Below are 16,301 nucleotides of genomic sequence, written 5' to 3' on the forward strand. Positions count from 1 at the left end.
AAGTGTGTGTACTTTGCTTTAAAAAAAAAATACATTCACTGTTATCAAAGTATAAATCAATACCATTTCAGCACCAAAGCCAGTAACCCTGTATTCATGTAAATGATAAATGTTACAATCAATCGTTTTGAACAAAGACAAACCCTTGGAACTTTTGCATGGTACATGAGAGGTAAAAGAAAGATTAAAATGAAAATTACTCAACATTAAAATGCATTGATTAAAGATGTGTGATTCTTCCTTTTTTTTTTCATAAAAAACAGGAGTGCAGTTACATGTAGTATCAAAAATGGACAGACTTCGGACCATTTCTACACACTCTAAGTTGATCAATCTACAATCCACTCATTTCAGTGTCAAAATCGTAGTTCTGCACAAAATGACCCTGTCATTTTCCAAGCACTCTAAAACTAGTGCAAGCCCATAGGATGCATGCATGCGTATTCCAGTACCAGATTCATTTGGCAGCAAAATATTGAGTATCTGTTCAGTAGTCCAACATTAAATAAAGATTCTTACCATATCAAACTGTATATAACAAGTATCTGTTGAATGAACTGGAGAGACAGACAGTTACTATAGCACCTAATGGGCTAATTTATGTATACATGTCAAAATCTACACAGTATTTCTGCTATGTACAATGTACCTTGAAAATAATTATGCAATGAATGGCTACAGAGGAGCATGGATATATACAGTAAGTGCAGGGGAGAGTACAATGTATAACAAGACATCTACTGATGCCCAAAATCTAGACAAAGCCAGCTTTGTGAGAATAATATTTCTGTACGACAGATGACATTTTCATTCCTAAAAACTTGTGTCATAGCTGTCGTATTCTCAGTACCTGGTACACCCTGTTTTCCTTCTGGTCAGGCACTTTGTTATAGATGAATGTCAAAACGGCAACTGCATGTAAAACTCTTGCAATTTGAAGACAATAACAACAAATATCCAATCATCGCGGACGATTTCTGATGGATAATCAAAAGTCCAATATCTACCTGATCTCTGCCTTTAGGCTGTAAACAAACACTTCTGCATACTATTGCTCATATGACAAAGAGTTTGTTATAAGTTTGGTTGGTTTTTTTTGTGGAGATATACATTTTTTGTAGCATCCCAATGCACTGGATCACTGATATTCCGCACATTGGTTAGACTGCATTAAAACTCCCACAGAAGTTGGGACATGTCTTATGGGTGCCTGCTCTAATGCCAGCCAGACTGAGCGTATATACTCAAGGTAAAATGTACCAATTTTCAGCATACAACTTGATAGAATGACCGGTGAATGTGTTCTTCACTGAATATATACTGACTTAATTACTTTACTTACTGTACTGCACTTCGGTGTGCAATAAATATCTTATACTACAAGAACATGAAATTTTAAGCTTATCAAAGCATCCTTTGCTTGATACAAACATCTTAAAGAAATCTTTGGTGCATTTAATAACTAATGAAATTGTACCTGGAACACATGAACAAAAAAAAAAGTTAATGCAGAAGAATTTGGTAACACCATAGGCAAACAGACTCTGGCAACAGTTACAGTATACATGCTGATGAAAAGTACTTGGTGAACCGTTGGCCACAGGGATGTTACGTCGTGACACAAGGTAAATTTTCTTTCAAAGTTTGCAGACTATGTGTAGACGACCGCCAGGTTTTTTTTAAAGGTGAAGAGCAATGTGATGCATTCATGATTGTTGTGCAAATATGCATGACCAATACAGCAAGAACAAATGTAGAATGTCGACAGCACGGTACACACCCAACGACTTTGTAAACACTCTGATGAAATGAATGAAAACTGTCGAAGTGTAAATACTGCATAGTGGCAATGTACAATGTATCACCTTGAGTACTACTTGGGCGGTCTTTGACAAGCCCAACATTTACACAACACTGAGCTTCATCAGAAATAGATGCTTTTAAACTACTTTGTCACACCAGAAGTACCTTGTTAGGGTATTAAGCTTTAATAGCAAGTTAAATCTTAATCGAACTGTGAACATACCTAAAAAAATAAAAATGCCACATTTTCTGGCCTTTTGATATTTCCTTAGTACAGCGGGTCACATTTTTCTTTCAGCTATACATTACATGACCTTGTGCTTTCTTACACAAACATAGGAGAGTCTGTTTTCCATATGGACAATGTATAGAGGATATATCACAATGAAATAAAGTCATATGAATGCATTCTGTGCAAGAAAACTTAAATACTACATCATTTACTTTTTTTTTTCTAAAATGCAGTCACACATTGATGTGACAGAGGTTAGAATATCAGCCACATATCAAGGACAATCACAGTATGAGACTTAATAGGTGCTAAATGAATTTTTCTTTCATTTCTCTTTTCTTTTAACCTATGACACTTGCTCTTATAATATCTTTGTTTCTTTATCTACTGGTATATTTTTCTGATTCTGCTAGGAATTTGCACTGATCTTGTATTTTCAATTCACTCCTTCTGTTCAGAATCCACCTTTTCATACAGCCCCAGAAATGAAATTTTGGCCTAGAAGTTAATTTTTCAGTAAATAAGAGAAAAATAAATGAATTCCAGTTCATTTTAATTCTTGAGAAGTTGCACAATTGATGCATCATTACAAATATCACGTAGCACCATTTACACAGAGAGTACTTGAACAAACATGAGTACATGAGACTAGTACAGTGACTTGTATTTCAATAAGAGAAACTGGTTCATTATTTAATATTGATATGACAGTTAAACCAGCAATTCTGTTGTCAAATACAAGAGTTGCCACATGATACTGGCTTGATCTTTTTGTTCATAACATTGCTAAAAATTTTGGTCTTTAAGCACTTTTCCTCGTTAAAAACAAGAGCTCCTCTACTGAAATTGGTCCCATGCTTCTCGTTGGTAGGCCCACTCTGTTTCCATCCTCAATCAAACGAACGTTGCCGTGGTGGTTTCCGTCAGCATGTCGGGGTCGGAATCAAACCTCCTGATTTGGTCCTCTCTGTTAAGCGAGCAGGCAAAAAGTAATATATTGTAATAAAATATAAAGTAATATATAATATAAAGTAATAAATACAAACACACACACACACACACACACACACACATATACACATGCACATGAAGATCAAACCCAAACACAACAACCAGATAAGATGGGGAAGGGGAGGGGGGGGGCAATGAATTATCAATCTAATATATATATCGGTATTCCAACTTTCAAACAAGTCCCTGAAACATTAACATTATTTGATATCCAGAGATGCAACTGTTACCTTTTTGTAGTATTTCTAACTTTTCTTTTGTCTAAAATAGTGCAGATTTCATGAAATAGACTGTTTTTCCAAAATTGTATTACATGTATTGCAGGAAAGTATCAAATATTGTCTTTCTACCAAAAATATGCTTTTTCAGCCATCAGAATAATGCAATACAATTTATAAGCTTGGGATCCCTGCATATTGATTATTATTCATGCAATCCTTTACTTGAATACCCATGTCTATCATAACTATCAAAGGTTTGTGGCTATGGGGCTTTGAAATGTGTCTAATGAATGAACATGATGTTCATTCAAGAGTTTCAAAAAATCTAGCCAGATGAAAATAATAATAATAATAATAATACATACAATTTCTATAGCGCCGTTCTCCACTTTGATTAAATGCTCAAGGCGCTTTACAATTGTACATCAAAATATATTTTTAAAATAGGATAATGTCAATCACAAAGCAGTTACATGTACATGATGGTAGGTGTAAAGCAGGAACTTTTTTTTTTAATTTTTTAGATTAACTAGCAATTCTTTACCTTACAGTTTATCAAATAAAAAAACACATGAATATAACATATCTTTTGTATGTATATACATTGTATGTATGAACCCTTTTAATCCATTGGAAATTTTCAGAAAAAGGAACAATGATCAAAGCAAAAATGGATCCATCTAAAATATGAAATAGATGATACAAGATTGAATAATTAGGATCTGACAATATCAACTTCAAGAAATTAAGTTTGACGTTTGATTTCATTTAGTTTTTTTTTCTTTTTCATTAGCTTTGAAAATCATGTAAAATCTGTACAAAGGTTTCATGCACAGCCATTCAATAGAAATCATCAGAATACACAAGTAATGATGCTATCCAAAACAGGAAACAAGCATGATAAAGTGGTATCAAAATATATATGTATCCCAAAATATTGACAGTATCAACTTAAATATTGCTGCCCCAACTATTGGCGAAATGGTACAATGACAAAACAGAGAGGATTTCACACACCTGTTCTTATCTGACGTACTCCGCAATTTCCGTGACCTGTTTGGAACCGTGTATCCAGATGGGGGTGGCATAAGCTACAGGGGTAGGGACAAGAGAGAAAGAAAAATATGTGAATGAATGAATGAATGAATGAATGAATGAATGAATGAATGAATGGATGGATGGATGGATGGATGGATGGACGGATGGATGGACGGACGGACGGACGCTACGACGGACGGACGGACGGACGGACAAATGAATGAGTGAAGCAATGAATGAAGCAATCGATCGATTGATCGATCAATCAATCAATAAATCAATCAATCAAATAAAGGAGAGATATCACATCGTAGTCACTGTTGAACAGTGAATCACACAGATCACACAGTTATGGAAATCTAACAGGAATGGATAATGCCAGTGAAGTAAATATTTTCTTGATGAACAATTGCATAGTACTTTTGTGCTACAAACCTGTGTAGCTAAAATACCAGCCTACATCAGTTTGTTTTTCATTCTTCAGAGAGAGAGATAACTGCTGTGACAAAGATTCCTGCCAACATTAGTCGTCTAAAAGCATGAGAGAGAGAGAGAGAGAGAAAGAAAGAAAGAAAGGGCGAGAGAGAGAAAGGAAGGAAAAGGGTTGCTTCCATACAGGCTGCATTCAAAAAGAGAAAAAGAAAATTTCACTGGAACATATTTCTGATCCCAGACCCCAACACAGATTGCACAACATACCAGAGAGTGGGAGTAGCTCAGATTGTGAGCACTCTTCGGCCGGGTCTTGGGGGACGGGGGCGGAGTCACGGGAGGGGTGCGATCCCTCTTGTGGTCCTTGTCCTCCAGGTTCTCCGCCGAGCCCCAGAGACGGAAGGAGTTGCGGAAGGAGGAGCGGAGGATGGAGCCCAGCCTGGAGTGCCTCTTGGTCTCCTCCTGCTTCGGCTCCGCCAGAGACATCAGGTTGTGGGGCTTGATTACTTCAGCTGGAGAAGAGAAAGGTTTGGGTGGTGGAGTAATGATAGGGTGATGGAAGAGGTTGGGGTATTGGTAGAGAATAGGGTGATGGGAGATGTGGGGTGGTGGTAGAGGTTTGGGTGGCAGTAGAGGTTGAGGTGGTGGTAGAGGTGGGGGTGGTGGTGGAGGTTGGGGTTTGGGTGGTAATATAAGGTTGGGGTGGTGGAAGAGATTGGGATGATGGTAGAGGTTGGGGTATTGGTAGTGGATGGGGTGGTGGGAGATGTAGGGGTGGTGGTGGAGGTTTGAGTGGTGGTAGAGGTGGGGATGGTGGTAGAAGTTTGGATGGTAGTAGAGGTTTGGGTGGTAATAGAGGTTGGGATGATTGTAGAGGTTGGGGTATTGGTAGAGGATTGGGTGGTAGGAGATGTAGGGGTGGTGGTGGAGGTTTGGGTGGTGGCAGTGGTTTGGATGGTGGTAGAGGTGGGGGTGGTGGTAGAGGTTTGGGTAGTAATAGAGGTTTGGGTGGTGGTAGAGATAGGGTAATGGTAGAGATTGGGTATTTGTAGAGGATTGCGTGGTAGGTGAAAAAAAAAATGGTTTTCTGAGCATAGATTTCATTACAATTGTAGGACCCCACCACTAAAAACATGGAAAGATCACTACTGTCTCTCTCTATTGTGACATACACATTATGTACATACAGTTGAACATGAACCATAGGAAATACAGATGTATGACTACATTACAATCTCTTTTCACTTTTTTTTTTTGGGCAGATTAATGGGACTACATGAAACAAGAAGAAATGATGTCGTGAAAGTTAAAATTGAGAGCAAATGCCTGTACCAGCTGAAAGGCAACTATTCTGAAACTGAATACGATTCAACTTTTTTTTTTTTCTTTTCATGACAGATGGAAAACTAGGAGAAGAAACTACAATTTTGTAACTGTACACTTTATAACTGAGGTACTGGAAACATGATCAACATGCTTACCTGTGGATTGGCCATGCATCATTTCTGTGACAAAAGCAGAACAACAAAGAATAAATTTCATGAGATTTCTTTGTTAAATTAGTTTAGGTTTTAGGATGGACTCAAGTACATGTACTAGAATGATGAAGTAATACAATTGTATATAGATCTCTACAAAGGTACATGTATAAATATTAGTTAAGATAGGCTATGCTACTCTGTGTTGGTGTGTGAGATTGTTAGTGTGCAATGGGCGACAACGATAACACGTGTTAGAATCATCTTAACCACCACAAATGACCACCAAAAAAAAAATAAAAATAAAAAAAAAATATATAAAATGGCAAGTTTGTGCATACTTAGATGAAAAGTGGCCTATATGCTGTAACAATATCAACATATTCTGTGTAAACATATTGTTTGCATAAATGTGATTGATATACAGTAGTAGTCATGGAATTATTTTCATGAATGTGATACATATTTCTTTTTTAACCCTCACTCCCTACCCCCCCCCCAAAAAAAAAGAAAAACAAAGTTCATCAGTTTAAGAACAAAAAAAAAAAGACAATTCATATAAGGCAACATCTTCATAACTTGATCATGTGTAAATGATCAACCGCTTGACTGTCCTTAAAATCATGACTGCTTGAAACAACAGCTTGCAAATTTCTACCACAACATAATAGAAGACCCAGGGCACGTCAGTGCAAGATTTATGTAGTGACTTTCAATTTAAGATGGGGTGAAAGACACTAGACAGTGACAAATTTTGAAAACACAGTATTCTTGGAATTTCTCCCCCCAAAATTTCTCATCTCTATGTACCAGTAATTTACATTTTCTTAGTGACTAAACCAGGATTTATCTGTACCTGTAAATACAATACAGTAAACATATAGGACTTTTTTAGTAGGACTTTCAGAGAAAGCAAAACAAAAACAAAACAAAAAACAAACAAAAAACAAAAAACAGAATTATGAATGCAAATTGGAACCCTGCATTTACCCCGACATAAGTTTTAACAAAGCTTGAACCCAAATACAAAATCACAGCAGACATTTTTCTCTTCACATGAATTATTGAAAAAAAAAAAAAAATCGCATCTAGTTGTATTTTCTTTGAAAGAGTCGCGTTACTGTTAGTCATCCTTCTAGTGCACTGCCAGCAACTGATTTAGAGTTGACATAAAAGTGTGTTAGCATTTCAAGCTACAGGACTTGTATCCTGCCACTTAAGTTCGCACAATAAAGTCACAGACACAAAAAGCTGAAGAATCTGTGCAGTTTGGCTGACAAACAAAGAGGTTAAGAGTTGCTCTCAAATTAAAAGCTTGATATTTAAAACTACACACCTCCAGTCTGAATTTTCAGAGTTTAGGAATGTTGTTGGAAAAACAAGAAAGCAAAGTATACATTTTCTTAAAGATGCATACTACTACGGCATTTTGAGCAAGCCCATTGGCGCGAATCCCAAAAGGCAGTTTAAAATCAAATCCATGATTTGAAGTTAGTCCATGGACTATTAAACGAGCGTGAAATAGGCATACTTCGCAACGCGTGTATTGGTGCACATTCACTATTGGGTGGCAGTTGCAGTCGTGCTCATTAATGCAGAAGCAATTTGCATAATCCATGGGCCAGATACTTTTAAGAGACTTTTAACTACTTTTGAGAATTGAAGTCATTGTGTATAAATGTCTAACCTCCAGCACTATTGCTGGACTGCATCTAAACTTCCAAGCCAGATTTTTGTTTCCCTTTTTCGGTGAAATTTTGCACAATTAACCTGTTCCATACCGAATTCTTAAATCCCCATAGACTTAATACTTCAGCCACCAGGTTCCCAAATGGAACAGGTTTAGTGGCAGCCTGCTTTCTTACTAGTAATACTACGTACGTCTGGGAAAGGACTTTAAGAGATAAAGTGACAAAAATTATATATCATCGGAAGCCTTGAAGTACAAGTAAGGAGAAATAAATTTATATATATTTTTCTCTTTTTTCAATGTTATTTTCTTGTTATATGAATAGTGACAGATCACAATTATACTACTGGGCACTACTGCATTTAATAACGTGTACGAAATGCTTTCTGCTTCTACGCATATGCAAAATCTACAATGTACAGTATGTGTATAGGCCTATGGAGTACAGTAATAGTATATCCATACTTTTTATTTTTAATCTTCTTTTTCTAATGCAATGAATATTTCATGCCCTGATGGGTAATTTTAGTTGCGGTGGGGGAACTTTCTCTGAAACAGAACATGCTATGGCGGCATTCCTCAATACTTTGTGTGTTAGTTTTGCTGGCAGGCATTGAGAGGGGCGAGACATGTTTTTCGGGCCAGCTACAAACTGTGAGTGCATAAATAGGATACAAAAACACACTGAAAAAGAGGTGAAAAGCAAGAAAATAAAAGACTGATAGGTTAGAGAGACAGGGAGTGAACTTACCTCCACAGAGTTGGGGTATAAAGCGAGGGAGGATATTGTTTGGCGTCTCTGACCAATGCTACAGTCTCAAAAAGTTTCACTCAGCTGGTATGTGGTATATATGCAGTCACACCAAATCACCATGCACAATTCAGATGTACACACAATTGGCATGCATACACAGTACATACATGTTCAGTAAACATATGTACATACAAATACATACATACATACATACCAGCATAATCAATATTCTCCAAACAAGTAAATGCTGTACACACAAAAAATCCATACAAACATTCATTAAAACAAATGTATACCAACAGACACACACACCTGTACACCCACAAACACATAACACACACATACTAACACACACACACACACACACAAATCACAAATCTTATAAATGTGGTGCAGACCAACAGACAGACACACAAACATCCTACAGGTGCTTGCTGGACTGCTAAAGAAATACACTAAAAGGTAACAAATATTTCTAGCAGCAAAAAAAAAAAAAAAAACCTGAAGACAGATTTGCGGATAAATATAGAAAGAACAAGATTCATTTTTTTTTTCTAAAGGACGAATCGTATGACAAGAAAATTAATAAAGATTAGCAAATGTGTGTGTTTTTTTTTAATGAAGATTTTTATTGGGGGAGGCGGAGATGGGATGGAAAGGTTGTTCCAAAAGACTTATTATGTAGTACACTATCCTAACTTTATCATAGGCGGATATAAACCAGCTAAAACTGAACTAAGTAACAAAACTTGAGTCATGAGCCAGGAGGGTAAGGTGCATTTTTTTTTCTGCATGTATGCAATATTTTCTTACGATATTCAAGCCAGAAAAATGGTAACCTTTCTGCAGTTTCTTATTTTGAGCTGTAGAAAAGTACTTGACTAAAAGTTGACAGTGTGGGGTGGGGGGGGGGGGGGGGGGGTAGTAAGAAAAGATGTGGCTTTGCACTCGCTACCCAACTACTGGATAGTTTAAGTTTTCTGGGACTATGGTTATTAAAACTTGGTTTAATGCTAAAGTGAGGAGAGCATGACAGGTGTAGCAATTCAAGCACATACACAACATAAACACAGACACATACACAGACACAAACACAGACACAGACACAAACACAGACACAGACACAGACCTCAGATACAGTTTTCAGAGACACACACTACAAGAGGAGAGTGCAACGACAGAGATTGGTTAGATTGAACAGACAACTGTATAATCACAGGAACATGTGAAACAGTTTATATTAGCTTTGACAGACAGAGACAACACAGCACATAATATATATATAATGCAACTCAAAGCTTTGTACATTATTGTTAGTCATATTATGCGAAAATTGAAGTGAATTAACAGAGCTTTTGACCAGAGGGGGGAAAAAAAAAGGGAAAAAAATCACAGAACACATCAGTGAGGTAGATGTGCCACAGGAGTAGTTCACAGAAATTAAAACATCACATAGTAGTAAGATCTAATCATGCGTTAAATAAAGAATTTGTTAGTAGCTCCTCGATTCCTTTGGCTGCTTGTTACATCTCCTAGCTTCATCATCACATGCAACGGTTACTGATATATCATTTGACCCAATGTATGTTGTGTATCTAACTTGTTAAGGCATATATAGCTATAAAACAAATTTTACATTCCATTTCAAATCGTATACATTGCATGTCACACAAACAAGCACACAGTTCATGGAAGAATACCCCAATATACTGCTTGATTAATTTTGATTGATTGATTAGATGCTTGATTGATATTGATTGATTGAAAAATGTGAGCTTGCTCGGGTCTACCAATGAAACAACCAATATCGCAGTAAAAGACATGCTATGTTTGTCTAAAAACAGTGTACTTCAGCATTTACAAACACACATGCCCATAAAAATCAGCTTGAGAGAAAAAACAAATACAATGTGTTTCTTCAAAGGCAAGCTGTTCTTGTTTATCTATCAGCACTAATATACAGGTGATATTCACTAACAAACTAATCACAACGACATTGCATGTCATAAAATCTACCCTAAATCTGGGAGGAGAAAAGGTGAAACCTTTCAAAGGTAACATGTTGCATGGTGTTGTAAGAAATGTAAAAAAATTGGTAATTGCATTTCTTCATCATGATACACTACGTATTACACATCATCTGGTCAGTACTACAAACATTGCACATACATGTATATGGCACAAAAGAGATAAACAGATGTATACCGGGTACTATAACACTACTACAGTTTCAGAGGTCTATAACAAAGACTGGGAAATTTGCAGCTTTTTACAACTTCTGCAAAAGTGATTTCTTTCGTGTACAGATACTTTCGCGGTTTCCATCGGTGCCAACTTTATTGTGCGTGTTTAAATTCGCGGTCGGCAAAAATCTGTGAATTCACAGTCGGCAAAAACTGTTTTGTTTTGCACATGAAAACCCAAACTATAATCCAATTATTCTTTTTTTTATTAAATAGAAATTAAAATTACATGCAGGCTTACCTGAAATCCTGTCTCACGAGTACTTTATAACATGCTTGTACCTACATTGCGCGGTATCGCTCTGTGTGTGTTGACCATCAATACACTCAATGCGCGGAATCTTCGTGTGTGCATGTGTGCAATAGCGTAACAAGCAGCGAGTTCAAAACATTTCCTTGCGTGGTTAATTTCGCGCGAATTTTCTAAACATTTTCGCGTGACGTTAAATTCGCGGTTCAACTTCAAAGCGCGACGAGCACGAAAATAAAACCACAGCGAAAGAAACCACGCTTAGAGTATAGCTTTTTATAAATGAGAAATGGAGGCAGAGTGTTAATACAAATCTCACATGGAAGTTTCAACAGAGAATATCTGTTGGATGAAATTTCTTTAAACGATTATTCCTTTGTGTACATGATTTCATTTCTCATGGAAATTATGACACCATTACATATTTGTAAAACTTGTGTCATGTGCAGGTATGTAGTCATATTCTCTTTGTCTCAATAACTTTTAATGTTTGTATATATTTCTCATTTGGGAACTACATGATAGCTTTTCTATAGCCTTTTAAACACAAACATTTCAAAAGGGCACCTAACAGTCACTCCACAAATCTGATACACATCTACCAGAAATCTACACTGACCCCAACATGAACTTTCACTCTCTCCCTGCCGCGGAGTGACATCATGATCTAATGGGATGGACCTGGTGTCTCAATTAAACTTACGGGGAGACAAGGTTGGAATTATGACATCAATAGCACACATTCTAGACAAACGATGGTGTTAAGAGACAGTTAGAGTGAACGACACGACCCAACAAGGGGATGGACAGAACGGAGACGTGAGTCGGCATTTGGTCTCGTGAATCTTGTGAATGGAGAGCAGAGAATGAGCGGTGAGGGGTGTGAGTAGGAGGTGGATGAGTATGTGGGCAGGAAAAACTATACTGTAGGAGAAAAGTACATTGCCCCCATTTTTTTTTTGGGGGGGGGTGGGAGGGGGAAGAGGAGGAGGTGGAGAAGAGGGTGAAGGAAGATGGGGTGGTTCAAGGGCGGGGCGGGACATTGGCCATTATAGCACCGACGACAGATGAAAGCCTGTCGTGATGCCGGTGAGGAGGACAACGGAGTTATCCTCTGCTTGCATCATCAGCAAAACACCGCTCTCTCTCCCAGATTCAAGGTTCTGCTTGGCGGTGCTGTCAACGATGCGGTAAAAATTTTGCGCACCGGTGCGACGTGACGGCATAATTACAGACTGAGCCGAAAACCACGACATGCACGTGAGATGGCCAAAAAGGACACACAGAGACAATGACCTGCTGCCGACAGAGAAGAATTAAAAAAAAATGAACCACACCCGCTTAAAAGTTTAATCAATCCAATAGGAAGAGAAGAATGTATATGAAACCTCAGCTGTAAACGTGACAACAACCATAGAAAGAGAGAGCGACAGGGGGGGGGGGGGGGGAGAGAAAGAGCAAGAATGAACAAGAAAGAGCAAGAAAGAACAAGAAAGAGCAAGAAAGAGTAAAGTTTGATTTCCAAGCTGTAAAACTTGTGTTTTCTCTGTGATGAAGCAGTGCTTGTTGATCTAAAACATTTGATTGTTTTTTTTTCTTTCCTTCTTTTTTTTATGTGCAAAATGCATCCAGAACAAATAAACAGGCACACTATGGAAGGCAAATTCACTAATGCACAACAATCTCACCCCTTGTCTATTCTATGATAAAAAGTGGAAGACAATCCTTTCATTACACAATAACTCAAAGTGGGATATTGTTACCATCCACTGACCTAGCATCAAGCTTTATACCAATTTCTGTATGTGTGTTCTGACAAATTGTCAGAATTTGCTAGCAATGAGTCTGTGAGTCTAGGAAGTGATGTAAAGATTACAAGCTGTGAAATTAGAAGAAAAATGGTGTTGCAGGTGAGCTCCTCATTAAAAAAAATTGTGACAAAAATCGGGCACAGTTAAAGGGAGGGAATGCAGACAATGACCAAGTGTTATGCAAGGAGATGAACAGCAAGACAGACAGACAGACAGACAAACAAACAGAGAGACAGCATGAGACAATGATTACACAAGATGAGACAAGCATTGTGGGTGTGATTGCTACTTATGAAATGAAAACAAGGGCCCGTTTCATAAAACTTGGTATCAATAACAAGTTACAATCATAGTTGTTACTGTACAAGCTACTGAAATCCTTGCATCTGCTTGGCTGAGAGCAAGTCTGTCATAGAAATGTGGCAGTTGTTACTGATAAAAAGTTTTATGAAATGCGACCCAGGTCTTTATTCACTGTACACCATTTGTCTAATGTCTATTGAATTCTGTCATTATCTTGTATCTTCTATCATACTCATTAAAGGCAGGACATAATCTAACCCACAAACAGTGCATGGTCATGAATGCAAGAACAGAGAGACCATTCACTATTTGTTTTATAAAACACCTTAAATGATACCAGGTGCAGTCTGAGCCAATTACGGCCGGAATAGTCATATCATGAAAAACAATGAGGGTACAAAACAGCAAGTTTGATGCAGAGCCCAGCACAGGCATGAGTAGAGTAAGTGATGTCGTTGTGAGCTATCCTAAACTGCTTGACGACATTTGCACTCCCCATAAGATATTGAGTAACAATAGGCCCTACATTTTAATCATGTGAGGAGCAGTCGACTGATTATGTGGCAATAACCTTGTGGGGTGTTGTGCAAATTATTCATAATCAATTAGTTGATTGCATTCAAATTATCCCCTGAATATTGACAAACACACAGTGCTCAGTGTAAAATATACAGTACACATTGGACACATCCAGTGTATTTTCTTAATACAACTTACCATTCTTATTGCATCTAGTTCTGACCGATAAAGTTTGACAGAAATCTGGAAGACACTACCTATTTTACAAATCTAACTTGGTTACTACTGTTCAGCAACCACTTTCTACTTCTGACGACATCTAAATTTGTACTTCTACCTGCACACTACTTAAGTACTTTCAACTTGAACACTCACATGCATAATATACATTTTTTAAAATCCACACTTATTACATACATTGAAGTGCACAACCATCTTAATAAAATACAAATTTCAGTTACCATGCATATACTAGGTAAAACGATATAAAGAGAAATACATGTACTCTTCCTTTTACTCCTGAATAAAAACCTCCACACCCTCGTATCAGGTAGACTATCAAAACTGCAAGTACCGGTACACAATATATCATATGCATTTATACTTGTATTCATTATAGAAACTGTAGGCAACTCCTTTCACATCTTTGGCACTTAAAGAAAGAGAGGGTTGTATGTGCCATATAACAAACATGGTTTCACAGGGTAATAATCTTCATTTCTATGCCTTCAAATTCAACCTAATCCCAGCTGATTTTCATACTCTATGAAGATAATGTGCTTGCCAGTGAGAAATACATGTATTACCTTAACTCCCTCCCTCCCTCCCCCGTTCAGATCTCCCAACCTTTCTGTCTGAAATATAGCTGAAGGGTCTAGGGCAATCCGTTCTGGGCAATTACCCCGGATCCTTCCCCTGACCCTGACCTTAACCCTAATCCTAATCCTGAACCTAATCCTAACCCTAACCCTAACCCAAACCCTAACCCTAAACCTAAACCTAACCCTAATCTTTACTCTAACCTTTTCACTAACCAGTATTTAGCCAGGGGGTAATTGCCCTTGGGTGGTAATTGCCCTGATACGATGGCTGAAATATACATGTAGCTAAACAGCTGAACTACTAGAAATTTCTTGATGCTTATAATAATACTTCATTTACAAGGTATGCTTTCTGTTCTTTTTTAAATTCCTACCCTCACCCCTTCTCTCGTAATACCATAGTTCTTTGGCCATACTTTGCAGAACATCCAATATCAATCCAATTGGCCTGCATCCCCTAAAAAGCAGGCAAAAAATGCATCACAATTTTGAACAATTCAAATGCAGTCCATTTATTCAATTCATACCAGGCATCAATCCCGCCAAAGTTGAATGAACTGCTACACGTCAATTTTATCTCACTACTATAATCAAGACACAAAAATTTTGGAAGCTCTTGCCAGATTGAAAGATGCTGCGATCCTTGTAATAAAAAAAAAAAGAAGACAAAAAGATGACTGACTTGACTTCTGGTTCATGGATCAAAATCTATGCAAAAGTCGATCCAAAATTTTCCTGACTTCAAGTATGCTGTACCAGCAAACTGGAATAGAGTACATCTGGCTTTTGAGAATCCCAGTGAAGGTGATGCCAAGTATCCTTCCACGTAACAAAGATAACTAATTCAAACCTCTCTGGGTCTAGGGTGTAAATCTTTACAGAGGATAAGACACACCCACTTGAGGATACAGGGAAAGACTGTTTAAACAAGCTCACTTTCAATGAGGTACTGCTTGTAATGAGATGAATTCAGCAGTCCAAATTTCCAGTTCTGCATTTAGCTGGTCTCATTTTTAGTACATTTATATAATGAGGTATGGGTTATAACGAGGTAATATCAGCGGTCCCGGTGACTTTGTTATAACAGGGTTTCCCTGTGAACCAGCAAACCTGATTAGAAATTATGTAACTTTCATGAATCCCAGGGATCAGTTCCACAAACTCATTTTGTGGGGGGGGGGGGGGGGGGAAAGGAGGATGGGGGGGGGGGGTGTGGCTGAACCCTAGAGGGTGAAAAAACTTGTCTCCTTGATCTTGATGGAGCTGTGCTCGAAGCGGACGCCCATCAGCCTGTACCGCTCCTCGATAAACTCAAACTTGGTCGCCTCCGACTCGCATCCCCCGCCAGTCTCGCCTTCGGCTTCCTCTATCGCTGCATGAGAAAGGTGACAGAATCACTCGGATGACATTCTCTCGTTCAATACACTCACTGCGGAAATTCTCCAGCAGAGAAAAAGACTGGTTAGGAGAGCAGAACTTGATGGCGAAAAAATCTCTCTTGCTCGTTAGTCTGTGAAATCGGACATCATTCCGAGTTAGTCACTGTGAAGTCTCCTCAACTTCTAACAAGACAATGCAACATTCCGTTTTTCTTTCTCTCCTCCTTTTCTGTTTCTTTTTTTTTTCTGAGGAGGAGTTTTCTAGACAGACTCGACGAATGCATCACGTCGCTGTAGTAGCATGGGAGGATCACCG

The 16,301-nt window shown here is 37.9% G+C and overlaps 1 protein-coding gene across 1 annotated transcript in view; it reads right to left on the reverse strand.

Annotated features, from left to right (window-relative positions):
- Positions 1-2,725: 2,725 nt before the first annotated feature.
- The window catches only part of LOC140232532 (uncharacterized), a 257,587-nt gene continuing 244,011 nt past the window's right edge, over positions 2,726-16,301 (reverse strand). The window contains exons 12-15 of the mRNA XM_072312628.1: positions 6,219-6,242; positions 5,005-5,249; positions 4,285-4,358; positions 2,726-3,002 (exon numbers count right to left, since the gene is read on the reverse strand). Of these exons, the coding sequence (XP_072168729.1) occupies positions 2,930-3,002; positions 4,285-4,358; positions 5,005-5,249; positions 6,219-6,242 (416 nt within the window). The 3' untranslated portion in view covers positions 2,726-2,929. The remainder of the gene's footprint in view (positions 3,003-4,284; positions 4,359-5,004; positions 5,250-6,218; positions 6,243-16,301) is intronic.

This window comes from Diadema setosum, chromosome 9 (assembly GCF_964275005.1).
Source record: "Diadema setosum chromosome 9, eeDiaSeto1, whole genome shotgun sequence".
Classification (NCBI taxonomy): domain Eukaryota; kingdom Metazoa; phylum Echinodermata; class Echinoidea; order Diadematoida; family Diadematidae; genus Diadema; species Diadema setosum.